Consider the following 25034-nt stretch of genomic DNA (forward strand, 5'->3'; position numbering starts at 1 on the left):
GGGTGCCACTGAGAACATTCACAGAGGTTAACCTGGGGCTGAGGTGGAGGAAAGGTCAGATGGAAGCTACTGGGCTTCTGGCTTAGGATGTGTAGAGCTAGCAGCTCAGCCCATGAGGTTGTGTCTTCAACTTGGGTATTGACGGAATAGCTATAGAAACAGAACCACCACGAAGTGAAGACGGTGAAGGAAGATCCTCCCATCAGCTTGTGATTGCAGGACAGAGGAGGCTGCAAGGACGCTCAGGTGTGAAGACAGGTGAGTTGCCAGTTCTGGAGTGCAGACGTGGTTACCAGCAGCCTCTGTTTTGGAGGCTACTCTGAAGCCATATTCAGCTTGGGAGGCCTCCTGCGGGGCTGACCCAGTTCTGGAACAAACCAAGGTGTTTGGGTCTGAACCAGGGCCTGAGTGGATCCCATCCCATATGCAGCTGAACTGTCTCACTCAGTCTGCCTTGAGTAGCAGTCCCAAGAGGAGACAACAGGAAGAAGTGCTGTTCCCCAGTGATCTTAGATGCTTCATCAGCTAAAGGGTGGGGCTCAGTCTCGTGGGTCTACCTGTAAAATGAGAGTGGAGTCCCAGAGCCTTTCCAAAGCTCCTTGTGGTGACTCTATGGTCCTAAGAAACCATGCACTTTATAGGGTTATCTCAGTGCACAGCTGATGCCTCTGATGCAGGGGTGGCGGTGACTGTGCTGTCACTCCTATTGGGGAGGCGTCCTGGCCAGCACACTGTTTGCACTTGATGACTCCCTATAGCAGCTGCACAGCACTGCAGTTAGGAGCCCAGGTCACATGGATTTCAGTCCCGGCTCTACCACTCAGTAGCTGTGTGACCCATGACTCCCAAGGCACCCATTTGCTCGTGGAGGTAGTAATAGTATATATAACTTCAGTTTACCACACGGATGAAAAGAGAACACATGTAAGGGTTCCTCCGCAGCACCTGGCTCAGTGAGCAATCTGTAATTGTGAGCTGTTGTCATTAAGAGGCCGTGGGAACTCTAGTTGGTGGTGTGTATATCCGGGGTGGGTGTTGCTTCTGGCATCTCTCCTAAATTCAAGCTGATGATGAAAGTCATCAGAGGGAGAGAACAAAATGCCCCACAAGCTATGACAAAAGGAATCTCTATTTCACAAATCGGAGAAAAGGACAGAGACCAAAGCCAATAACTAGTGTTTAAACATGCAGAGAGAGAGAGAAAGAAAGAGAGAGAGAGAGAGATGCTTCCTCTGCCTTCCACCATCATGGGCAGGTGGGAAATACCACTGGCCCTGGGGACCCTGGGATGGTCCCTGAGTGGACTGTGTGCCAGGAGCCTGGCCGGAGAGCCAAGAGTGGTCATGGTCCCCTAGGAGTTCTACTCTTTTTTTCTAGGCAGCAGCAGTGACTGAACTTGTACACAGAACTCATTCATTCAATCAGTATTTATCGAGGCCTTCCAGAAACGGTGCTAGGCTGTGCTAGAGAGTGATAGTGAAAAAGACACCGTCCCCACCAGCGAGAGACATTGCTTCCAGCTGATGAGCAAGACAAGCCAACAGAGCAGGGCAGCAAGACCAGGATCCCTTCAGGGCATTACTGAGCACATGGCTTCGGTCTGGAATTCTGGACACATTCTTCACCCTAACCGGGGGTGCATTAGGGATTTAAAACCCCCGAGAGCCAGGGATCTTTCCCACCCAAGCTAATTTCTGGGCAGCTGTGCCACTGCAGGGCATGCAGAAGGAAGAGAGCCTTCCAGAGGAAAGGCTCCTTGTTCCTTGATTTGTGACCCTTGTCCCTGCTAGGTAGAGAAGACAAGGAGGGCTCTTTCATTGGAAGTTTCCAAGGTTCTGGGTGAGGGCTAGCCAGCTCTGCGTTTGGAACAGAGAAGTAAGTGGCCCACGCCTGCTGAGCCTGCGAGGTGCTTTGGGAAGGGCCACTCTGGAAAGCATTATTTATAGATCTGACTCTGCCCACTCTTATCTTGAAGACAGGAATTTGGGACACTAGGTCACAAGTTGGTCTCTTCCTTTGTCAGCAATCCATTCAACATGGCAATGGCCACACACTGCACAAGGCATGGACGACACAAAGAGATGGCTTGGCTGCAAGAGACCCAGCTGGTCTGGAGTTGAGGCACATTTCATTTCTCTGCCCAACTGGGCAGGCGGCTGGAGCAAACCAGGAGATCGCCTCAAATGTTTTAAATATCAATATGGTCCCTCCTTGCTGGCTTGCCAAGATTTGACCAGCTAAATTGGCCTGTGTGGTGTGTTCCCTACGGTGCACAGTACGAATCTAGATCTTTCATCAATGCTGTAAGGGAGGCTAGACAGCCGTCAACAGCAGCATGCAAACTCCCAGGACGCTGTTCTGAAGGCTTCCACCTCCATCTTGAGAGCTACTTCCTGTCTCTTTGGGGCTTCAGTTTCCATAAGGGCCCTCTGTAGGTCCTTGGGCCCTAATTGGGTTGGGGAAGGGACCAGTCCCATTTGGGAGGCCACAGTGCCTTCAGCAGCCTTGGCAAACTCCTTGGGTGCTGCAGACCTACCTAATGCCAGCCTTCTAAGCAAGGCCTAGAGGCGGGTCTGTCATTCCCAGAGTGTCATATGTGCCAGGGGACAACCTAAATTGTGAGCTACACTCACCTAAACTACCAGAGGGCTTCACTTGCCCAGTCGTTACTCAGCCAGCCGGGCCACGTGGACTATTTTCTACTGGCTTTGCCTCTCTCCCATTACAGGGATGCAAGTGGGATAGGAGGAAGGCGTTGTCCTTCTCTAGCATGGTCCATTGTCAGGAGGGGAACACCAGCCCAGCATGAGGAGAGTGACCTGGGGGAGAGTGATTTCTTTATTTTATTTATTTATTTTTTTGAGACGGAGTTTCACTGTTGCCCAGGCTGGAATGCAGTGGCATGATCTCGGCCTACCTGGCCCACTGCAAACTCAGCCTCCCGAGTTCAAATTATTCTTGTGCCTCAGCCTCCCAAGTAGCTGGGACCACAGTTGTGCACCACCATGCCTGGCTAATTTTTGTATTTCAGTAAAGATGGGGTTTCACCATGTTGTCCAGGCTGGTCTCGAACTCCTGACTTCAAGTGATACACCCGCCTGGACCTCCCAAAGTGCTAGGATTATAGGCATGAGCCACCTCGCCTGGTCCCGAGGGTGCTTTAGTTTTAGAATCTTCTCAGTACAGGTGTCTCCAGGAGCTGGCCCCATACCTGGCCCCATCATGACAAAATAATTCATCCCTTCCAATCTACCCTTCCCCGGATGAAACAAAAATGACTGGGCATCCAGATTAATGAGCGGATCACGAGCAGGAGCATACTGGCTGTGAACAGCCCTGGGCCAGGGCAGAGGTGAGACAATGACAATCATGTGGATGCCAGCTTTTGATTACTGCTTCTTCCGGGCTCACACTACCCAGGGCTTTCTTTAGCCCATCTCTAGGTAAACTTTCTGTCCCAGGAATGATCACCTCCATTTTACTGGTGAGAGGTTCAAGGACTTCCCCTCCTTCTTTCCTCCCTTCCCCTTCTCTCCCCTTCCTTCTCCTTCCCTCCTACATCCTTTTTTGCTTTCCTTTCTTCCTCCCTCCCTTTAGCAAATAGCCCTGGAGCAGCTGACCGGTTCTAGGAGCTGAGAACAGAGTGACAGGTAAGAGGGACAAGGGCTTGTTCTCACGGTGTTTACATTCTAGTGGGGGCAGGGGACAAGTCAACAAATCAATAATTTCAGATAAGAACAGCTGCTCTAAGAAGAAAAACTGGGGAGTGAGATGGAGAGTCCACTTTAGGCCGATGGTCGGGGACGGCTTCTCTTGAGAGGTGGCATTTAGGGGACTAAATGGTAACAACGAGCTGGCCTTGGGCAACTCTGGGGACAGAGCCATCAGTGCCAGGGCACAGAGCTAGGAAGTGCAGAGCGGCTGGTGCCCAGGGCTGGGCTTGCCTGAACTCCTAATCCTTGCTCTTTCTGACACATCCTGCTTTCCCACTTGGCCAAAGAATCACAGTTGGCCAAAGGTGGGGCTAAGCTGTGCAGTGGGAGGGGCCAGGGTGAGCTGGAGGTGGCCAGGAGCCTCCCGATATAGGGCCCTGGTGCCAGTGTCCTCACCCTCTCAGACTCCTGTTCATTTATGTTGAGGACATGGGGTGAAGGATCTGAAAACGCGCACACAGGCAGATGACCCACCCAGACTGTTCACAGCCACAGAAGCTTGGGACTCTCTGCTTGGCCCAGGTGGGGAGGCACTTACAGTCCTTCCCAGGCCTGCCGTGAGGCTCCAGGGCCAGCGCCTATCCCCAGCCCCAAGGAGGCACTCCCAAGAACCTCTTTTAAATCTCAACCCAGCATTTTTGTTGTTGTTTTGAGACAGATCTTGCTCTGTCACCTAGGCTGGAGTGCACTGGCATGATCATGGCTCACTGTACCCTCAACCTCCTGGGCTCAAGTGATCTTCCTGCCTCAGCCTTCTGAGTAACAAGCTGCACCACCACCCCTGGCTAATTTTTAAATTTTTTGTAGAGGTAGGTCCTCACTGTGTTGCCCAGGCTGGTCTTAAACTCATGGGCTTAAGTGATACTCCCACCTTGGTCCCTCAAAGTGTTGCAATTACAGGCATGAGCCACTGTGCCTGGCCTTAACCCAGCATTTTTGGCCAACTTACAGAGAAGCTGCAAGGTGAGTAAAGGAACTTGCCTATATTTTTTATCTAGATTTACCAGTTGACATTTGCCCCATTTGCTTTGTCATTGGTGCTCTCTCTATTCTGCGTGTGTGTGTATTTCTCGTGTGTGTGTGTGTGTGTGTGTGTGTGTGTGTGTGTGTGTGTGTGTGTTTTGAGATGGAGTCTTGCTCTTGTCACCCAGGCGCGATCTCAGCTCATTGCAAACATCACCTCCCGGGTTCAAGTGATTCTCCTGCCTCAGCCTCCCGAGTAGCTGGGATTATAGGCACCTGCCACCACGCCCGGCTGATGTTTTGTATTTTTAGTAGAGTCGAGGTGTCACCATGTTGGCCAGGCAGGTCTCAAGCTCCTGACCTCAGGTGATCCACCTGCCTCAGCCTCCCAAAGTGCTGGGATTACAGGTGTGAGCCACCACGCCCAGCCTTCCCCCAGATTTTTTTCTGAACCATTTGAGAGTCCGTTGGAAACCTTGTGCCCTTTCTGCCTGCATACTTTGGGGTAGTGTGTTTTCCCTGAGATCAAGGACAAGTTCTGACACAACAACCACAGTGCAATGACCAGAATCAGGATGTTTAACATCGATCAATACTGTCGCCTAAACCCACAGTTCAGATTCAGTTTTCTCAGTCTCCTCAATAATGCTCTTTATAACTCACTTCTCTTTCCTGTTCCAAGAGCAAAGGATCCTGCGTTCGTTCCGTGCCCTCTCCCTCTGGTCTCCTTTGTGCTGGGCAGGACCTTGGCCTCTCTCTGTGTTCCTTCACCTTGGCTTCTGAAGAATACGCATCTGGGATTTCTTCGTGGTTGGATTCGGGCCCTGCGTTCTGGCGGGAAAACCACTGGAATGACACTACGGACTTCTTGGTGCAGCTTCTCAGGGTTGGGAGGTCCACGATGGCAGTCCGGCCCATCATGGGTAACGTTGGCCTTGATCCTTCCAATACGATTTTTTTTTGAGACGGAGTCTCGCTCTGTGGCCCAGGCTGGAGTGCAGTGGCTGGATCTCAGCTCACTGCAAGCTCCGCCTCCCGGGTTCATGCCATTCTCCTGCCTCAGCCTCCCGAGTAGCTGGGACTACAGGTACCCGCCACCTCGCCCGGCTAGTTTTTCTTTTTTTTTGTATTTTTTAGTAGAGACGGGGTTTCACCGTGTTAGCCAGGATGGTCTCGATCTCCTGACCTCGTGATCGGCCCGTCTCGGCCTCCCAAAGTGCTGGGATTACAGGCTTGAGCCACCGCACCCGGCTATGATTTTTCTTTTAACTTTTATTTTAAGTTCAGGGGTACAAGTGCAGGTTTGTTACGTAGGTAAACTTGTGTCATGGAGGTTTGTGGTATAGATTGTTTCATCACCCAGGTATTAAACCCAGTCCCCATTAGCCGTGTTTTTCTTGATCCTCTCCCTCCTCCTACCCTCCACCCTCCAAAAGGCTTCAGTGTGTGTTGTTCCCCTTTATGTGCCCATGTGTTCTCATCATTTAGCTCCCACTTGTAAGTGAGAACATGTGGTATTTGGTTTTCTGTTCCTGTGTTAGTTTGCTGAGGATAATGGTCTCCAGCTCCATCCATGTCCCTGCAAAGGACATGATCTCTTTCTTTCTTTTCTTTTTCTTTTTTTTTTTTTGAGATGGAGTCTCGCTTTGTCACCCAGGCTAGAGTACAGTGGTACAATCTTGGCTCACTGCAACCTCTGCCTCCAGGATTCAGGCGATTCTCATGCCTCAGCCTCCTGAAAAGCTGAGACTGCAGGCACACACCAGCACGCCTGGCTAATTTTTGTAAATTTAGGAGAGATAGGGTTTCATCATGTTGGCCAGGCAGATCTCGAACTCCTGGTCTCAGGTGATCCTCCTGCCTCGGCCTCTTAAAGTGTTGGGATTACAGGCGTAAGCCACCACACCCAGCCAACGTTGTTCTTTTTTATGGCTGTCCAATGTGGTGTTTTTGATTTGCACCATTTCCCAGCCTCCTCTGGGCCTTTGTGTCTTCCTCCACATCCTCCTGGGCACCCCTGGTCATCCTGGGTGCTCCTCGCCTGCCTCTGTCTGTTTCTGTTATGAGGTTTCTCCAGTGTTTGGTCCCGACCCTTTGGCTTCCTGTCCTCTGTTTCTGTCTCTGTGTTTATCTCTGCTTTTCTCTTGGTTTCCTCTCTCCCTGCTGCCACCTCCTCCCTTGATTTTATTCCTGTCTCATCCCTTTCTTATTCTCTCTCCAAAACACTGAAATGTCCATGACTGCAAGTGACACATGGATCAACCACCAGGTTAACCTACAGCTGAAGACTGCTAGGTGCACCCTCTGGCTTGCACTTCTTCCCTATGAGGAATAAAATGGAAGTGAGGAGAGTTCCCTCTGCGGAGCTGGACCTTGGAGGCCTCGTACTCTACCCTAGGCGAGACCCATCCAGGAACTCATCTCCAGGCCCAGGAGAAAGGGCTGGCTTCAGGACCAAGCATTCCATAGAAAAGCTCCTCTCCCTGCCATCTGACTGCCTTCTGCCCACCTATAGGTCCTCTTGTACGGGAGGGCACACAGACCCCTACTCCCCTGTGGACCTAGGGCTGAGGTCCGCTGTGGTTTGGCTAGGGCTGAGTAAATACTGTCTGTCTGCCAAGGCAGAGCCAACTCCCAGCTCTGAGGTTAGCAGGTTTCTCACCCTTTGAAGGACTGGGCCCACAGCAGCCTTCCTCTCCACTTGGTGGTCACCAGATTGGAGGAAGACCAGACCCTCACATCTTTCCGGGTTAGGCCCCAAACCACAGTCTGGAGAATGGAAGCCAGACCACAGCCCTCTAACAACCACACTTGACCACTCACTCACTGCTTCAGCATTGAACTTTGAGTTATGTTATCATCATTCCTATTACTATACCCAATTTTATAGCTGGTAGATAGGTAAACACTGCTTCTGATTGGAACTCAGATATCCGCTTGTGGGCAAAGAATGATCTCTCTTGAATGATGTCAATAATTCACCTTGATATTGACTTTGGTCTTTGGGGCCTCACTTTCCCCACTGCAGAACAAAGGACTTGGAATAGAAAACCCTTGGCCCCTCTCTGTTCTGAGCTTCCAGGAGCTATCACTCTACCATCAATGGGCCAACCCTTTCCTCTGGGAGGGGCAGATGATTTACACTCCCTATGGAGCTGGCTCTGTGCTGGCCCTGGTCTTGGTTATGATATTTGGTATGTTTGTGTGTGTTTCCCTCCTGGACCAACCTCCGGGACTTTCCACCCTTCTGGTTCCTCTGCAGACATTTGTTTGCATCCTAGTCTATGGAACAAGACATCACTAAGGACCAGAGTGATGCAAAAGACAAAGGAGAGAAACATTCCTGGCCACCCTGTCTAGTTCTTCCTGCTGGGCCAGGGGCTGGGTAGCACCATTTCCAGCCTCAGGCCCTCAGTCTCAGGGCTTGCCAGGTGCAGGTTAGGGAGTCTCAGGGCTTGCCAGGTACAGGTTAGGGAGCAGCTCAGAGGCTAGCCTACCTTTTCTGTGCCTCTGCAGGTGACACAGCTCAGGGATGTCAGAACCAAAGACCTGGAGAGCTCACACTCCACCCAAGCCTCTCCTTTTGCAGATGAGAAACCCAAGGGCCAGAAAGGGGACGCAATGGCCATAGCAGCAGCAGAGCAGGGACTGAATGCCAAGGCTGATGACTTCGACTTTGGTGCTCCAGCATTTGTCTCCCCTGGATTTCTCAGCTCGCAGGCTCGATAACTCTCTTCTCTCCCCAGACTTGTTGGCAGGCAAGAGGAATAACTCATGTGAGTCAAAAGCAATTTGCAAACATAAATAATTTTCAATGCCAGGAGAGGAGACAGTGGGAAGATGCATGGAAGGTTGAGAGGAACACAGCCAGTCCCAAGTCTCCCTTGCCCTGCTGGGCACTTCCTCTCCCCTCCTCGGGAGAGTTGGAGTGCGCCATAAACAAGGCAGGAAACGGCTATCATGATGCTCGCTTCCGCCCTTCCTAGAAGGGATTCTGTTCGCCAATCTCTCCTCTCCCCACCCCCTACCATGCACAGGATTTTGTACTCCCAGCTCCTCGGGAGGCTCAGAGGAGGAGAGGGTCCTGCTGCACTGGCCCAGCCTTCCTCTACATGGCTTGTCTTTTTCCTTGTCCTCAACCCCAAACAGCAAGTATCCTAACAAAGAATGGATAGCACACTATTATTTTTGTGACATTCATCTCAGTGTCATATTCCAAAGGAGCTTGACATAATTGTCCTCTTCCTAATTTGGACACTGGTTCACGAAAGTGTGGTGAGCACCGGAGACTGTTCCCTGACTGTGTGACAGGTATTCGCTCCTTTCCACAGGGTGCTAAGGCTCACGTGGCCCTGACAGCCAGCACAGTCTCTTAGGAGGTTCTGGAGGGTGGCAGTGGGAGTGAGCGTAGAGCCGTGTCATTTTGAAGGGCTGAGAGCGTTCCACACACGTTCCCAAAGCCCACCCCAAGAGGCTGTCTAACGCAGGGAGAAACAATGAGAAACCAGATACCATGGAATTAGTGAAGAATTTCTCAGATGAAACAGGAAAGGGAGGAAATCCAGAGGGGTTTACATTACACCTGGCTCAGGTTGAAAGGATTCGGGGCCAGTTGTTGGCAATATTAAACTCCAGGCTGCGTTTGAAAGGGTCCTTCACTCAGGCAGCCAAAGCGAGGTGTTCCTGCCAGGACAGGTTGCATCGCTACAGATCTCCAGCCCTCTGTGCACACACACGTGCACACACACACGCATGCACACACATGCATCTTGGACATCTCTTGTTAATGTCAGCCCTCTGCCCCAAACTAGATTTGAAAACTTGTAGGCAATCAAGTTTTCTGGTTAAGATAAATAATCACAGCCAACAGTTAGTAAGCTCTTATGTGTCAGGCCTTATCCAAACAGTTCACATGAAGACCAGATCCAAAAATCAAAGTGTGCTTTGTCCTCTGTGTGTTGTTGTGTGTGTGTGTGTGTGGTCACACACACACCCACATCTCTGCCATCCCCAGTTGCGTGTTAAATTTGCCTACATAAGGGTAATGTGGTTGCCATGCTGTTAGAAACATATAACGTGTGTCCAGGTGCGATGGCTCATGCCTGGAATCGCACCACTTTGGGAGGCTGAGGCGGGTGGATCACTTGAGCTCAGGAGCTTGAGACTAGTCTGACCAACATGGCAAAACCTTATCTCTACTAAAAATGCAAAAATTATCCGGGCATGGTGATGGGCGCCTGTAATCCTAGCTACTCGGGAGGCTGAGGCAGGAGAATCGCTTGAACCCGGGAGGTGGAGGTTGCAGTGAGCTGAGATCACACATTGCACTCCAGCCTGAGCAACAAGAGTGAAACTTCGTCTCAAAAAAAAAAAAAAGAAAAGAAAAGAAAAGAAAAAGAAATGTATAACATGTACCACTAGGCTAAATACAGAAATTCAACCATGAGCCTTCTGGAACTTACTCCAGGATTATCCTTAGGGTCTGTTTCCCCAAATTCAATTACTACATAATTACCTGGAGTCTCCTGAAATTCTCACAAATGGATCAGGTGGAGAGCCAGGGGGCAGCAGGACCCCAGAGCAGCTGAGTGTGCACATGTCTGCTCTGCCCATGGTGGGGAGAGAGGGAACAGCCTCTGGGCTGGGGGGAGATGAGTCTCCTGAATGCTGCAGCTCCTCGGGGCAGCCCTGGGCCCTTGGTTTGTGGGTGATGTTAATGGCTTGCAGGGCAGGAACGGGCTTCCCTGCCTGAAAGCCCCAGTCTCTCTCTCTCTCACAGACACACACACACACACACACACACACACACTCACACAGTTCCATACAGACACACACAAGGTATCAGATTCTGAGGTTTCTATTTAAGAACTGTGCAGGAGCTGAGGGACTGGAGAGGACACCCAAGACACACTGTTTTCCTTTCAGGAACTCCAGTCTCTGTCTAGTTGGAGAATCCAGGCCCATGCACACATGTGTGCTGCAATGTGCAATTGATTGACAATGAGTAGTGGGCGGGGGTGGGAGGCAGTAAACAGTGAATATGTCAATAATTCAGCAGAGCAGGCCCTGGTAAAGGCTGGAATAATCTAGAACAACCTCAGGGAGGGGATGGGGCCTGAACTGGCCTCTGAAGGACTCACAGAACCCTGGAAATTGGGAGCAGGACCCTGGGAGGCAGATGATGCTAGCTCTAAATCCTTCTTTCCTCACTGACCGACTGTTTGACCTTGGGCAGGTTACTCAAGCCTCCATATTGCCACCTGTGAGATAAGGACAATGACATTCCCCACCTCACCAGATGTGAGGATTGAATGAGATAATCCCCCTAAAGTGCCAGGCACATAGTAAGCTCAATCAATGTTAGCTGTTATCATTTACTGCAAAGGGAAGAGAGGAGCAGGAGGAGGGAGTTGGGGGTGTGGTGGCTGCAGGAAGTAGACACTTGTGTCCAAGAATAACAACCTTCAGTAGGATTTCCTCCGCCCAGCAGTCACCTTCTTAGAGGAGCAGCCACCAGAACACAGAACCAGAGAATACGCTTATTTGGAGAAGAAAGAAGATTTGATCTTGTACAAGTGCAGGCTTGCCAATTTGCGGCTCGTCCTAACTCTCTCCTGTCCCAATGTGACTCTTAGGGATCCAGGATAAAGTTGGGGAGGCTGAGGCTGAGGTCTCAGATCCACAGATAACCCCCAGCTGGAACTGAGGGAAGAAGGCAGAGAGCTTTAGAGAGCGGAGAGGGGCCAGGAGAGTTCTTTAGAGGTAAATACGACTGCGTGTCCATACCTCAGTCAAACTAAGACTCCAGGCCAGAAATCGTTAGAAGGCATTTAGATCTGACACAAGATGTTTACCGTTCTCTGGTGAAAAGACAACCTGTGTGCTTACTTAGGGAGTTTTCCAGGAGTGCTCAAGGTTCTCTCCTGACCCAATTCATCTTCACTATCTTGGCTCATCCGTTAAGGTAACCAAGAAATGGAGTTGTGGGCAGGTAAAGGTTCTCTGGTGAGGGGAGTTGGTGCACCAGCCAAGTCTCCCTTGTTTGTTCTAGAAGTTTGCTGTTTGGTGCTGGCAGGAGTGGGGGAGGAGCCCAACATGAGCCAAATGGCAGAGGGACCCATTCTGGTCTCCCCCAGTTCTCTGGGTTGCATCACATGCACAGAGAACCCGAGAACCCCTACCCAGCCCCCACTAAACACCAGGTGAGGACCCTACCGTCATGCAGTCATCCAGCATGTTCTATGCCTGACAACATGCAGTATCATAACCACAGTGGCAGGACAGGTGGCTTTCAGCTTCCTGTGCCTTCTCTCTCCTACTGGACTAGAACATCCCTGTGGGCAGAGACTGATCCTGTTGACGACACAGGACCAAAATTGGGCTTCCAGATAAAATCCAGGATGGCCAACTAAAGTCTGAATTGTACATAAACAACACATCTCTTTTTTTAAAAAGTAGAAATATGTCTCCAACATTTCATGGGACATACTTCCACTAAAAAATTATGCATCATGCATCTGAAATTCAAATTTCACTGGGCGCCCTAGATTTTTATTTGCTCAATCTGCCAACACTGGACCCAAAGCACCCTGGATCTGTGGATCTCCTCTCCATTGGCCCCAGTGGGATCCAGGGATGGAGCAAATGCTAAAAGGCTGAACTTGGCTCTTCTGCAAACGAGCTGGGGGAGGGGCAGGCTACACCGAGACCAGAGACTAGGGCAGGGCTGGGGCAGGCAGGGCTCGCTTTTCAGGGGTGGATACACAAGTGCTCCTCTCTCTGCGCTGGGTGAACTCCAGCCTTGATGCTGGAGGCTCAGCCCCATTAGAAAGATTCATTTCGAGAAAAAATAAAGACACGTGGGCTTCCCAGTCTGCAAGGTTAAGACCTAGTGCCCTGCTTTCCTTCTCTTCCCTGAACTTGGGCTCAAAGAGAGGTTTTATTACCCTTTGCTTGTGACGTGCTGGGCACTGAGGGACATCCAGGGTTAGGAGGAGGCAGTCTACACCCAGGAGAACCAGGGCAGCTGGGCTCTCCACACCCCAAAGGCCCTTTGAGGAGAAACCCTCCTGTCCCAGTGCCAGGGCCCCCTGACCCCCTTGGAGCATTTCCAAACCCTTGACACCTTGGAAGGCCTGTGTCTAAGAGGCCCTGGGGCAGGTGGCCATGGGGTGTCTCCCTGCAGGTGGTGGAGCAGCCAGCTGGGCTCTAGAATCAGCATGGAACCTGGGCAGGCTGTCTGCCTATCAGGACCTCAGACTCTCCTCCCACAGGGAAGCCCAACCCCTGTGAGGACTGAATTGAACAAGAGCCACAAGCCCAGTGGCACCTGGCATGTCTCAGAAGGTCAGTAAATGTCCCTTTCCTTCTAGGGACACAGGGGGTCTTGGACCCTGTGGGGGCAGAGGAGGTCTTAGGCACTCTGTTAGGTCTGGCAGCAGGCTGATATCCCAGCAGCTCTTCCTGACCCACCCATGGCCTCTGCCCATTGTCTGCCTTCTGACCTCAGGCCTCAGGCTCTGTCCAGGACCACCCTTCTCCACTCCGGGGCTCTGCTAGCAGGCCTGGTTTTGAAGGCCTCAGGCCACCTGCAGGCCACGCCTTTCCAGGAATGGTAGTGGAACGGTTTCCATCCCTGCTCTGCGGGAGTGCCATCCTCTACCTCCCCTCTCCTGCCCCCAGACCCAGCCAGGCAGAAGCCACCCACAGGGTGGGGCACACCACCAAGGACTAAGGGTCACTAACTGTGCAGGCCTGAACAAGAGGTTTCCCTTCCCATCCTGAGTCTTCAGTTCTCCTCAGCTAGAAAAACAGGGAGACGACGTCCACGCCTGGCATGGGCCTTTGTGTACCAGCCGGTGAAGGACAGGCCCAATTCTCGTGCCCAGCAGGCAGTTTGCCAGAAGCAAGATCACCCTCCTTCCACTCCAGGGGTGGCAAAGGACATTCATTCCGTGGAGGGGGAGGGGAGTATGTAACTCACTCTAAATGGGGCTGGGGTGACGGGGGAGTGGGAGGGACCACTCACAAAAGCCAGGGCTAGAAACTCCTAACGGCTTTTTTTTTTAAAGAACTTCCCTTCCCCCCCCCCCCCCCCCCCGCTGGGCACCCCTCCCCCACGTCCAGCCGCTGGTGGCCTGCAGCCAACACTGGCCACACTGTCCGCATTCAGGCCTCCCCGCCCTCCTGGCCCTCATCTCTCCCCAGCCTTCCCCACACTGGCTCTCTCGCCACCTCGCCACCCCCCACCTCTCTGAACCACGTTGACCTCTTCCGCCCTGGCGCCCCGCACAGGCCCGGGCCCCTTGGTCCCAAGTGGGCAGGGGAAGGGCTTCGGAGGCCGGGAGCAGCCCCGCGCCTGCCAGGCCCCCAGCCCCGCGTTCCCTGGCCCTGTGCGGCCACCTCGACCAGGAGGAAGATCGCTGCGTCTGCAGAAAGCTGGCCACCGCCGCCGCATTCCCGGGTCGCGGCTTCCTGGCCAGCTGAGCTGCACTCCAGAGCTCGGCCCAGTCCCGTCGCCCCCTCCGGACCCTTAACCCCTTCCTCCCAAGCGACACCAAGGGCCCTGGCCTTGCCACCCCAAGGGAGAAGGGTGAGGAGTCCCAGTTCTCCTCGCTAAGGAAGTGGGGGTGGCAGGCCTCGCTCGCCCGCCCTCCTGTCCCCATCCATCTTGCAGGAAGCCCCCCGCCCCCCACCCGGCCGCGGTCGCCGCGCCTCTAGTGGGAGCCTCTGGCCTGGTGGTTTCCGGGGAGAGAACCCGAAGAGCAAGGGCCTCGGCAGCTTCCTCGGTGGGGCGGAGCCGGCGATGCCAGCCGGGGACGCGGAGAGGCTGGGGGTCCCCGCCCCGCGGAACCTGCCCTACCGGGCGCGGTTATTAAGGAACCTCCCTGCCCCGCCAGGGCCTGTGCCTGGGTGTGTTTAGCCCCAGGGGTGGGGGCTGGAGGGGAGGAGAGCCAAAGGTCAGCAGCTGCCCGGTGGGTGCCGCGAGGGGGACTAGCCCCGCCCGCGTGTCCACGCCACCCACCCCTGCACCCCCTCCTCCCCTACCCAGAACGCAGTGTTTGCCAGTGCAGTGGGCACCGCCGGCTGGAAAGCCCTGGGGGCGGGGACGGCTCCCACACCCACCTCCCCGCAGGAATTCCCCTTTACAGTCGGGCGCCTCTCGACTTCCCAGGGAGCGGGGTCACCCTCCTGCGCCGGCGCTGCGGCCCGCAAAACCAGCCCACTTTGCTGGTGCAAAGGTTCAGCACAGGGCTCGAAGGCGGAGTTGGTGGCCAGAGGGGTCCGGCCCCTCCCTGCCTCCTAAGTTCCTTCTGAGCTCATCTCAAACAGTGAAAATGCACCTTCAACATCTCCATTTAATATTTACATTCAAGCAGGTAATAGTTGGAAGCTTATAGTTTAGACATTTCTAGTAGCAGCAGTTTCTAGAGAGCTCCTGTAGCCTTTTAACAAACTTTTTTTTTTTTTGCACATAGAAACAACACATCCATGTGTACAGTATCAAAAAATATATACCAAGGTTACTGGTATTGCAGTTCCTGGAACGGGAAGAGGGGAGAAAATGAAGTCAACCGAAATACTGGATGGAGGGGAAAAAAGGTCAAAAGAAAATAGTTTGTTTGATATAGAATATAACATGATCTAGAGGAAACTCCATAAATCTAGGTTTTTATATTTCAATATATAAATACCTACAAATAAATATATATATAGCAGCCCGAAGAGGGGTGGTCGGGCCTTTTGAGCTCAAACAATACATTTCAATAATAACACCACGTACAAACGGGAGTAGAGTCAGCACTTGACAAGTTAGCACGGTTAAAATATAATACTAGAACTCTGAGGCCGGGCGCAGAGCTGCCCTGTTCGTTCCAGGGGTCCATCACCAGCAGGGAAGGGCAGGAGAGGGCGAGCCCCGCCGGCACCGCGTGGAACGGGCCTCTGCCCGAGTCTGACAGCCGCCGCAGGGGGAATGTGGTTACCTCCTCTCCGGGCGTCCTCACCCTGGGGGCCAGCCCGGGTCTCTCGCGGTTGGCGGGTTGGCGAGAGGGGAGTCCGCCCCGAGGCCCCAGGTGCTCAGCCCCCCGCCCCCCTGCGGGAATGGCGCTTCCCCTTCCGACGCCCTCCAGCTACACGGTCACGTACTCCTTGAAAGTAACGGTGAGGCAGTTCGCGGTGACGTCGGTGATAATTATATTCCCAAAGAAGGGCTTGAACTCGCTCAGCGACTCTGCAGGTTCGTCCTGGGCCTCGGCTGGAGGCTTCTCCGCCGCCGTGGTGGGCGCCGCTGCCACCGCCACGGCCGCCACCGCCGCTGACGCGGGTGTCTCAGGCTTCACCTGGAGGGAGCTGGGCGGCTCCCCGGCCTCGCTGCGCGTCTTGACGCAGCGCAAGTCTATGGGCTCATCCAGGTCCGAGTCCAGCAGGATGACCTCGGGCTGCGGGAGGGCGGCGGTTGGTGGCAGGTCGGCTGGGCGCTCGGCGGCTGGGCTGCCCCCCAGGCAGGTGGGGGTGCTGATGCTGCGCGCAGTCAGCCGCTTCTTGCAGGGCTCGCGCTCACCGTGGGTCTCGGAGAGGCAGCGCTTGCGCACGTGGGAGAGATTCAGGCCGACGGTGTGGTGGTGGTGGTGGTGGTGGTGGTGGTGATGGGGGTGCGGGTGCGGGTGGTGGGAGGGCGGATGCGTGCTCCGGGCCGGGTCCCAGGCCAGCAGGTCGGGCTTGGTGGTGAGCTGCAGGGGCTGCTCTCCAAAGGCCTCCTTGGTCGGGGACAGCTTGCGGGAGCCGGCATCCTGGGGCTGCGGATCGCTAACCCCGGACACCTCCTCCTCCCTCCTCTTGGGCGGCGCCTCCACCTTCTTCTCCTCCGCGCCCGCCGCCTTTTTAAAAGTCCTGTCGGCAGGGGGGTGGCGCTCTTCGGCCGCCCGCTTCTTGTGGCTGGGGGAGCGAGCCTCCCCCTCGGCCACCTCGCCGGACTTGATCTTCACTGCCTGCATGCCGTTCTCCATGTATTTGCTCATCACGATCACGATGCGTCCGTTCTTGTTCTTGTTCTTGACTATCTTCATCTTGCCCCCGATCCCGTTGCCCGTCACAGCCTCTTTGGGGGCCGGCATCATTCCGTTGGGTGGGCCCTTCTCGGAGCCTTTGCCTGGAGCACCCGCCGCACCGGCCAGGGGCTTCACCGCCCCCAGGTAGCCCTTGGCCCCCGCGCCTTGCGCCCACTTGTCGGGCGGGTGGCTCTTGGCCCCCAGGTCCGGGCAGGTGGGGCTGGGCGCCTCCTTGTGGCCGCCCTGGTACTGCAGGTCGTACATTTTGGGGTCGGGCTGGTAGGGGTGGTGCTTCTTGCTGTTGAGCTGGTAGTAGTACTTGCCGCTCTTGCCCGGCGGCGGGGGCTTGCCTGCTCGCTCCTTGCTGTGTGGCTGGTACTGGTGGTGCTTCTTGCTGTTGAGCTCGTACTGATGCCCCTGGCCCTTCCCCTGCGCGCCCAGATCCAGCTTGGCACGGTTGTCAGTGGAGGAGTCCTGGAGTCCGGTCAGGACATTGGAACGACGGGCAAAGGTAGGCACCTGAGGGAACGGGTGCAGGGGTGAGAGGAGGGAGGAAGCCGGCCCCACCGCATGCCGGGAGTTTCTGGAGTGTCCCAGCCCTCACCAGGTCCGCAGCTGCCTCATGGGGGGCCGGAGGTGGGAGGTCTAGTAGAAAGGAAGCAGGGTTGGGGTGCTGGGAGGAACCACCCCCCCATCCCCGGGCCTGGAGGCAGCTCTGGTGGATGTCAAGGGGGTGCCCGGGGGCGGCCACGTGTATTCACCTGCACCACCAGCGGTTTGGGCTTCGGCCCTCTCTTCCGATATCCCATCAGCTGCTCCTGCCGTTCCCTGGGGGGGAGGGAACAGAGGGCAGTGCTGTTAGCCTCTGGGTCACCCCCTCCCCGCTAATTCCGGAATCTTCGGTGATGGCCCCCCACTTTCAAAGAGCATCTGGTAGGGCTGGCAGGACACAGAGGAATCAAGAGCTTAGGGCGGGTCAGTCCTCAGTGCCCTCAACCTTCGCACCAACCCTCCTCTGCCCAAGAGGTCCTGGGCGAAGGGCTCCCCCACTTTGATGCCCACACCTGAATTAGCACCCCCCAGGCCCCACCTCTGTGCTCAGGAGGCAGAAGCTTAGGGCTGCACCTCTGGCACTCATGCCCGCAGCCTTGGACCTGTGGCTCTGTGTGAAGAGGGGTGGACACTGGGGTCCAGGGAAGACAAACCAGCCCAAGCGAGGTGTGCGCCGACCTCATCCCTCCCGTCAGAAGCGCGGGATGCTAATGACCTCATTAAGATTCCGATAACGAGTGCCTCCGGCAGAAGGGAGGGTTCTTTCTTAAAGGCCAGGCACTAAACAGGGGGAGGGGCTGCGCCCTTGTTTACACAGCGGCAAATGAGCCAATTAGGGGCTGGGGGCGGGGGCAGGCCACCAAGGCCAGGGTCTGGCCAGGTTTGTAGCCACCTGGTGAACCCTGGGCTCCTCCCAGCTGAGCAGGTGGGCGTGGCCAGAGCAGCTAGGAGAAGCACCACCTCCTCCTTGGAGTCTGGCTCCTGGCTGCCTCCATTTCCAAATTATTAATAAAGCCCATGGGCGGAGGCACCGGTCACTACAGCCACCAGGCTCCTGCCTTCAGGCCAGCCTAAGGGTGATCTACAGCTGGGGGCTGGATCTTCCCAGGCACTACCCAGCCCTCCACAGAAGAGTGGGATGCCTCTCTAGTGTTTGCCAAAGTTGCAGCCCATTCCTGGGCCAGAAACGGGTTCTTCACAGACTCTAGCCACCACCCCCATGCCCCTTTGGACTAACCCTGGGGAGTTCTGACATGCCCCAGGGTGGGGGCCAGGGCCTGACTCTGAAGTTGCGTGGCATTGCAACAGCCTGTGTTTTAATTCTTCAGGGGCCCATTATGCAACGTGGCATCAGCTGCTGACATGGTTACGGGGTGGTGAACTCCCAGGTGGAATGGGGCAGGATCCCGGCTCTGGGCCCCCCTGCATTGCAGGAGGGCAACTTCCCTGCCGGGCCGGTGGCGAGCTCAGAGGGTCTACAGTTTACAGTTTTAGCGCCAAACGCGCCACAGGAAATAGTGCAAAATAAAAGGGGGAGGAGAGATGGAAGGCAGCGGGGTGGCCGAGCTCCAAGGGCCCCGGCTGCTCCTCCCCTCCTCGCCCTTCCCCCTTCTACGCTCTCCGAAACAGAGAACCACAGCCACCAGCAAGGAACCCAGCTGCAGCAGCTGCGGCGTGACAAGCAACCGTGCGCGCGAGGGTGAGTCCCCAGAAGCAGCCACCCTCCGCCACCGGGCAGCGCCCACCCTAGGCTCTTGGGTCAAGCGCCCTTGCCTTGAGGGTAGGTGGCCCTGCCCTGCCAAACAGCCCAGTGGGGTCAGGGTGGGGGGCAACCCAGCACCCTATGGAATCTACTCCTGACCAAGCTTCAATTCCCTGGGGTGTGTGGGTGCACTTTGAAGGCCATGTCAACTTTTCTCCAGCCGCCAACAGGTTAAGTTCAGTTCCATGACGTCCGGGCGGTTTCACAATGCCAGCTCCCTCAGAGCTGCACCGCGAGGTGCTGGTGCCAAGCGGCCAGTGGCTGCAGGACAGCAACACCTAGGCTCCGGGGGTGGGGCTCCCAGGTTGCAACAGGAGGGGCCCCTGGGGAACCAGGCACAGCCCCAAGTTCTCCGGGCAGCTGCAGGGCCACCCACACACACCCTTCCCAAAGTTCCCCCAAAACCCAAGCCTGGCCTTCCCTGGCCCTGCCCCGCCCCCACCCCAAGCTGCAGCAACCGCCAAGGACGCTGGTTAGAGGAGCTGGGGCCGCAGCGTGCCCATCCAGGCCGGTTAGGGAGGGGGCTCCCACCAACTCCCTACCCGCCCCTTTCCTATTGCTGCGTCGCCCCCTTTGCCAGCAGGCGGTGGCTGCGTGGGGGACGCTCACCTGTTCTGGAAGGCGATCAGCAGCCTGGGGTCCAGGATGTTCTCCTCCGGTTCCCACGTGTTATATCTTGCAAGGGAAAAGGGAGGGGGACACGGTGTAAAAAAAAAAAAAAAAAAAAAAAAAAAAAAAGCCAGCTTTGCCGAGGCCTCCAGGTGGGGAGTGACATAAAGCCCTATTCTGTCTTTATGAACATTTAGCTGTGGATGTAGAGGGTAGATTTCTGCAGGCCTGACATAATCCCTGATACACTGGCCCCCTCAAATAAACACGCAAGGGTAGGAAAAAAGGGGAGGGGTAAGGAAAATGAAACTAGCAGTTTATTTTGCAGTTGTCAAGAATTTTAAGCATGTTACTGCGACATGTTCCAAAGCCACTTTGCTAACCAGGAACCCTGCGTGCAAAGCAGCCGAAATGCAAAGTCGCAGTCCCCCTCCTCTCCCCAGCCCCGAGTCCCCGCGAGGGCTTCAGTCGTTCTCCATTTGACCCCTAATCCGATCACCAACAGCCAAGCGCCCCCCCCCCACCCCCCCTCGTGGCCCAGGAGCCTGCTGTCACGGGCAAGCAAACCCCAAATACTCAGCAACACAAAAATATGCCTCCGTGTGTGTGTGTGAGTGTGCGTGTGCCTGCGCGTCTATCTCCATCCGGTGCCTTCGCATTTCAAATTAAAGAAAAAAAATTCTCCACCAAAAGCGCTGCAGTGACAGTTCCCAACATTTTCTGCCTTTCTTCTTCCCCTCCCTGCACCACTAGGAGGGAGAAGGCACACAATTGCATTTTCGTCGCTTTTTAATTTTTTTTTTTTTTTTGGTTTTGCAATATGGAGCCGTTCGGTGGAGGGAAAGGGGAAAGGAGCCATTTTCTGCTGCACATCAGTCAGTGCCTGAGCCCTCCCTCCCTCCGCCGGCCTCCCCGGCTCGGCCCCGCGTCTCTCCAGCTCCTCCGGCTCCTTTTAGTGCATAAATTAGTGATGGCATTTCCCGGAGAGCGGAGCACAACACAGGGCGCCGGGCTCGGGCTCGGCGGCTCGGCTTCCCCAGTGCCTGCCACCGACTTCCCCACCCCCTCCTCCCTCCACCCCACCTCCACCCCGCCTCCCGTCCGCTCCCCCCACCCCCCCTAGCAGCTCGGCGGGTCCGCGGCCCCGAGCCCCGCGCCTCGGCCCCGGGCCCCCGCCCTCCGCCGCGACTTACTTGGGCGACCAGCCTCTCCATTTCACCAGATACTCCACTCTGCCCTGGGGGGAAGAGACAGCACTCCATCAGCTTCCGCGGGATCCCCGGCCCGGCCCGCAGCCTCCCCCCCCCCCCCCCGCCTTCTCGCGGGCCGCTCCGGCCGCCGCTCGCCGCCCCCGCGCCGCCCTACCTTGCGGATCCGCTTCTTCTCGATGCTCTCCACAGCGAAGACGTGCTCGCCAACAGCTGGCAGCTCCATGGCCGAGCCGCAGCGCGCCGGGGCGCGGGCGGCCGGCGCGGCTGCAGACGCTGCTAGCTCCCGCCGGCGCCCAGCTGCCGCCCCGGCCGAAGCGCCCCCGCCGCCGCCGCCGCTCGCCCCGCACACCCCGGCCGGCCCGCCGCTGCCCGCGCCCGCCCCGGCTCCCGGCTCGCGCTCGCTCAGACAACTGAGCCCGGGCCGCGGCTGCACAAGAACTCATGCAAATCCCGGACGTCAGCGGGCGGGGCCTCGCCGGGCCCAGCTCGGCGTCAGGGGGCGGGCCGCTGCGCGGATTGGCGCAGCCGGGCCTACCGGAGGCCCCGGGCCTGGGCGGCGGGGGGAGGAGGAAAGGGCGCGGGTGGGGGACGCAGAGGGGAGGGCGCCGGGGAGGTGCAGGGGGAGGGATCGGCGAGCCTGGGAGAGGGAGGCTGCAGAGAGGGAGCGGGACCGGGAAGGAGAGGTGTGTCCGCCGGGGCGGAGGCGGCGGAGAGCTTGACAGCCCGGAAGGGTCTCGGCAGCGACCCCTCGCCCGCAGCCTGGTGCCCGGGCCTCCCCCTCGCGGCGCGTTCTCAGTGTTCACGGCCCCGGGACCCCTGCTGGGGGCCACGGAAGCATCCGCCGCCGCTCCCAGTTGCACCGAATTGCGTCACCAGCGGCCCGGGACGCTCGGGCCCCGCCAGCAGGGGGCGGAATGGGGCAGGGGCAGCTCGCGCCCTCCTGCGGGCCCCGCCTCGCCTCCAGGCTCCGGGCATTTCGGAGCTCGAGGAGGGAAAGGGACAGGGCGGGGAGAAGGCCGAGGACTGGGTGCCAAGGAGATCTTGAAGAACGCACGAGGAACGGGACCGAGGAGCAGCCAGCTCCGGGACCCTGGCGCCCAAGAACCTCAGCAGAAAGGACTCCAAATACGATCCCACCTCGATCCTCAACGGCTCCGAATTTACACTTGGTCCTCTTTATTGACGGGGCGAGATGTCCTATTTCTTTCTGCCTCCAGAGTCAAGCTAGGCGAGAGGCACAGGAGGCAGAGAGAATGGGAGCGGGAGGCCGAGGGCCGCTTGGGGGCCCAAGGGGACTTCGTGGGGTCCAGGGAAAGGCCTGGAAAGAGGGACCTCGGAGGGCCGGGAAGAGATTGAGGCTGAACGGGGGACGAACGGGCAGCGCAAAGGGGAGATGAACGGAATGGCCGAGGAGCCACGCATTCGCCATGTGTCCGCGGACCCTTGTTCCCGACAGGCGGCCAAGCCAAGGCCCTCTGCACTGACGCGGCCCGAGCAGCCGCGAGTGTGAAGTTTGGCACCTCCGGCGGCGAGACGGCGCGTTCCTGCGCACGGCTCCTGCGTCCGGCTGGTGGAGCTGCTGCGCCCCATGCGGCCTGCCGAGGGCGCCGCCGAGGGCCCGCGAGCTCCGTGGGGTCGGGGTGGGGGAACCTGGGAGGGGACAGGGCGGCCCGAGAGGCAGCGGCAGGGGCGCGCCTGACCTGGGGTGTGTCTGGGCCCCGGCTACGGGCTCTTGAAGGACCGCGAGCAGGAAGCTTGCGCAATCCCTTGGCTGAGCGTCCACGGAGAAAGAAAAAGAGCAAAAGCCGAGCGAGTGTGGAGCGAGGGATGGGGGCGGGCAAAGAGCCATCCGGGTCTCCACCACCGCCCTGACACACGACCCGGCTGTCTGTTGGGGACCGAGCGGAGGCTTGGGCGAGCAGAGGAGGGAGGAGCCTGCGCGGGGCTCGTGTTCGCCCAGGAATCCCTGAGAAGCCTGAAGACGGTCTGGTGTTGAACGCACACGTGGACTCCATTTCATTATCACCTTGCAGCTCTTACACCACGGAGGCTGCTGCTGCCCGGCGGCTCCTGCCCACGGAGACCCACGTGGCCTCTCCCCAGGGGTGCAGGGGTGAAGGTTGTCTTCTGGTGGCAGCAGAGGTGTTGGGTTTGCGACTGATCTCTAACGAGCTTGAGGTGCAAACCTAGGATTCTCTGAGTGTTGGGGTGCGGGGGGAGGAAGCAAGGTGGCACGACGCCTGCCTGGTTTCCCTAACTAGTTGCAGGGGGTGGGGGCCGGCTCTCAGGGTTTATAAAAGCTGGGTGGGTGTACAGGAAAATATTTTTCTCCTGCCGTGTTTGGCTTTTTCCTGGCATTCTTGCCCAGGGCAAAGAACTGTCGCGCGGGACAGCTCCACTGTGGAAGGAGAGGGGTCGCGAGGCTGGCGCGAGAAGCGCTATAGGTGGCAGTCACCCATCCACGCCGCACCGGCCGTCTGAGCCGTCGGACCATCGGGAGGTCTGCAGCGACTTTGTCCCGGCCAGTCCCCTTGTCCGGGAAGGGGCTGAGCTTCCCGACACTCTACCCTCCCCCTCTTGAAAATCCCCTGGAAAATCTGTTTGCAATGGGTGTTTCCGCGGCGTCCAGGTCGGGGGTGTCGGGGAAGGCCGAGTGGCTGCTGCAGCCTCCCTGCTGCCAGGGGCGTCGGACTCCGCTTCGCTCACTACGCCCAGGCCCCTCGGGGGCCCATGCTCAGGACTTCCGGGCCACACAGCAGGACCCGCTGCCCCGACAACGTGTTTGCGCAGGACCCGGGCTGGACCAGCCGCGGAGCTGGGGAGGAAGAGGGAGGTCGGTACAGCGGATCTTTCCTGGAGCTGCTTGTGAGGCGGCGGGAAGCATCTTCAGGCTCCCCAAGACTGCCGGAGGGGCCGCCCAAGCACTTCAGAAGCCCAAGGAGCCCGCGGCCACCCCGGTTCCTGGCCTTTTTGCCTACGACTTTGAAAGTGAAATTCACAAGCACCAGCAATTGACTTCCCTTCCGTGGTTATTTATTTTGTCTTAGTGGATGGTGGGCAGATGGGGAGAGGCCGCTATCTAACCTGGGTGGCTGGTCCCTAGAGCACCCCTGCCAGCGGGTGTAGGGAGGAGCTCAGGTCCGCGGGAGAGCGAATGGGCGCCAGGAGGTGGGACAGAATCCTGGGAAGGTACAGTGGGCGCCCCTGGAAGCTCCCCTGATGCCCCAGAGAGCCCTTCCGGGGAAGCCTCCCACGGGGGTGCCCTTACCATCCCACCCGGCTGTCTTGGCCCCTCCAAGGGAGCCGCAGGAGAGACTAGCCTTACACCTGGGATTCCCGGAGCCTTCTGCTGGGGCTGCTGCCCCCGACTTCGGATAACCAGAGACCCACAGGCCCCCGAGAAAGTCCGCTGACCTGCTCATTTGATACTGCCCCCTCCCAGACAGGGGCTCGTGGAGCCCCTGGTTCTGCTGCCAGACTGAAGCCTTCCAGATGCCACCGCAGTTTGGGCCCCCGGGGCCCTCAGGGGCCCCTGGAGAGGAGACCTGGTATCTAGCTCAGCCACAGGCTCGCTCCTGGTAGGGACAATGTTGAAGGAGTGGACCCTGGAGAGGTCGGGAACCTTTTAACAGCCGTGGGCTGGAGGGTGGCTACTAAGTGTCCAGTCTGGGAAAGGGCATGACCTGCGCCATCCCGGGGAAATAAACGACTTCTTAAAGGAATCCTCTCGCTGAGCGGGTGCTCTGGGCAAGGAGATTGCCACCGCCTGCCCACGGAACCCAGATTTGGGCTCTGCCTTGAGGGGGCCGCCTGTGGCTTCCCGGGTCGCTTCCCCGACTCAGAAAGCTCTCAAGTTGGTGTCGTTTTCCCGGCCCTCGGAGGTGGATTGCAGATCATCCAGAGGGGTTTACCAGTAACCACTACAAAATCTACCCGGACTTTAACAAGCACTCATTTCTCTCCCTTGTCCTTAGAAAAACTTCGCGCTGGCGTTGATCATATCGTACTTGCAGCGGCGGCTTAGGGGCAGCGGAACTGGTGGGGTTGTGCGTGCAGGGGGAGGCTGTGAGGGAGCTCTGCACTCCACCCCTCTACCCTCCTGGAAGGGTGGTTTTCTTTCTAAGGGTGTCCCTCCAACCTCCGGGTCCCCACTCCAATGTTTCTGCTCTTTGTC

The 25034-nt window shown here is 57.0% G+C and overlaps 1 protein-coding gene across 1 annotated transcript; it reads right to left on the bottom strand.

Annotated features, from left to right (window-relative positions):
* Window positions 1-15014: 15014 nt before the first annotated feature.
* On the bottom strand, window positions 15015-21299 carry CBX4 (chromobox 4). Its single transcript, XM_023211636.2, has 5 exons — window positions 21015-21299; window positions 20843-20886; window positions 19650-19715; window positions 17488-17554; window positions 15015-17245 (listed from the first exon to the last, which is right to left on the bottom strand). Exons 1-5 carry the CDS (start codon window positions 21081-21083, stop codon window positions 15809-15811), a joined length of 1683 nt encoding a protein of 560 aa, XP_023067404.2. The 5' UTR covers window positions 21084-21299; the 3' UTR covers window positions 15015-15808.
* Window positions 21300-25034: the final 3735 nt, after the last annotated feature.

Source organism: Piliocolobus tephrosceles, chromosome 16, assembly GCF_002776525.5.
Source record: "Piliocolobus tephrosceles isolate RC106 chromosome 16, ASM277652v3, whole genome shotgun sequence".
Taxonomy (NCBI): Eukaryota; Metazoa; Chordata; class Mammalia; order Primates; family Cercopithecidae; genus Piliocolobus; species Piliocolobus tephrosceles.

Bases quoted from the DNA above. Each gene is read 5' to 3' on its own strand.
- CBX4 (XM_023211636.2), bottom strand. From the start codon at position 21,083: ATGGAGCTGCCAGCTGTTGGCGAGCACGTCTTCGCTGTGGAGAGCATC. The intron at 19,716-20,842 runs GTAAGTCGCGGC...TTCCCTTGCAAG, and splicing joins TGGAGAGGCTGGTCGCCCAA to ATATAACACGTGGGAACCGG. The intron at 17,246-17,487 runs GTGAATACACGT...CCGTTCCCTCAG, and splicing joins CCAAACCGCTGGTGGTGCAG to GTGCCTACCTTTGCCCGTCG.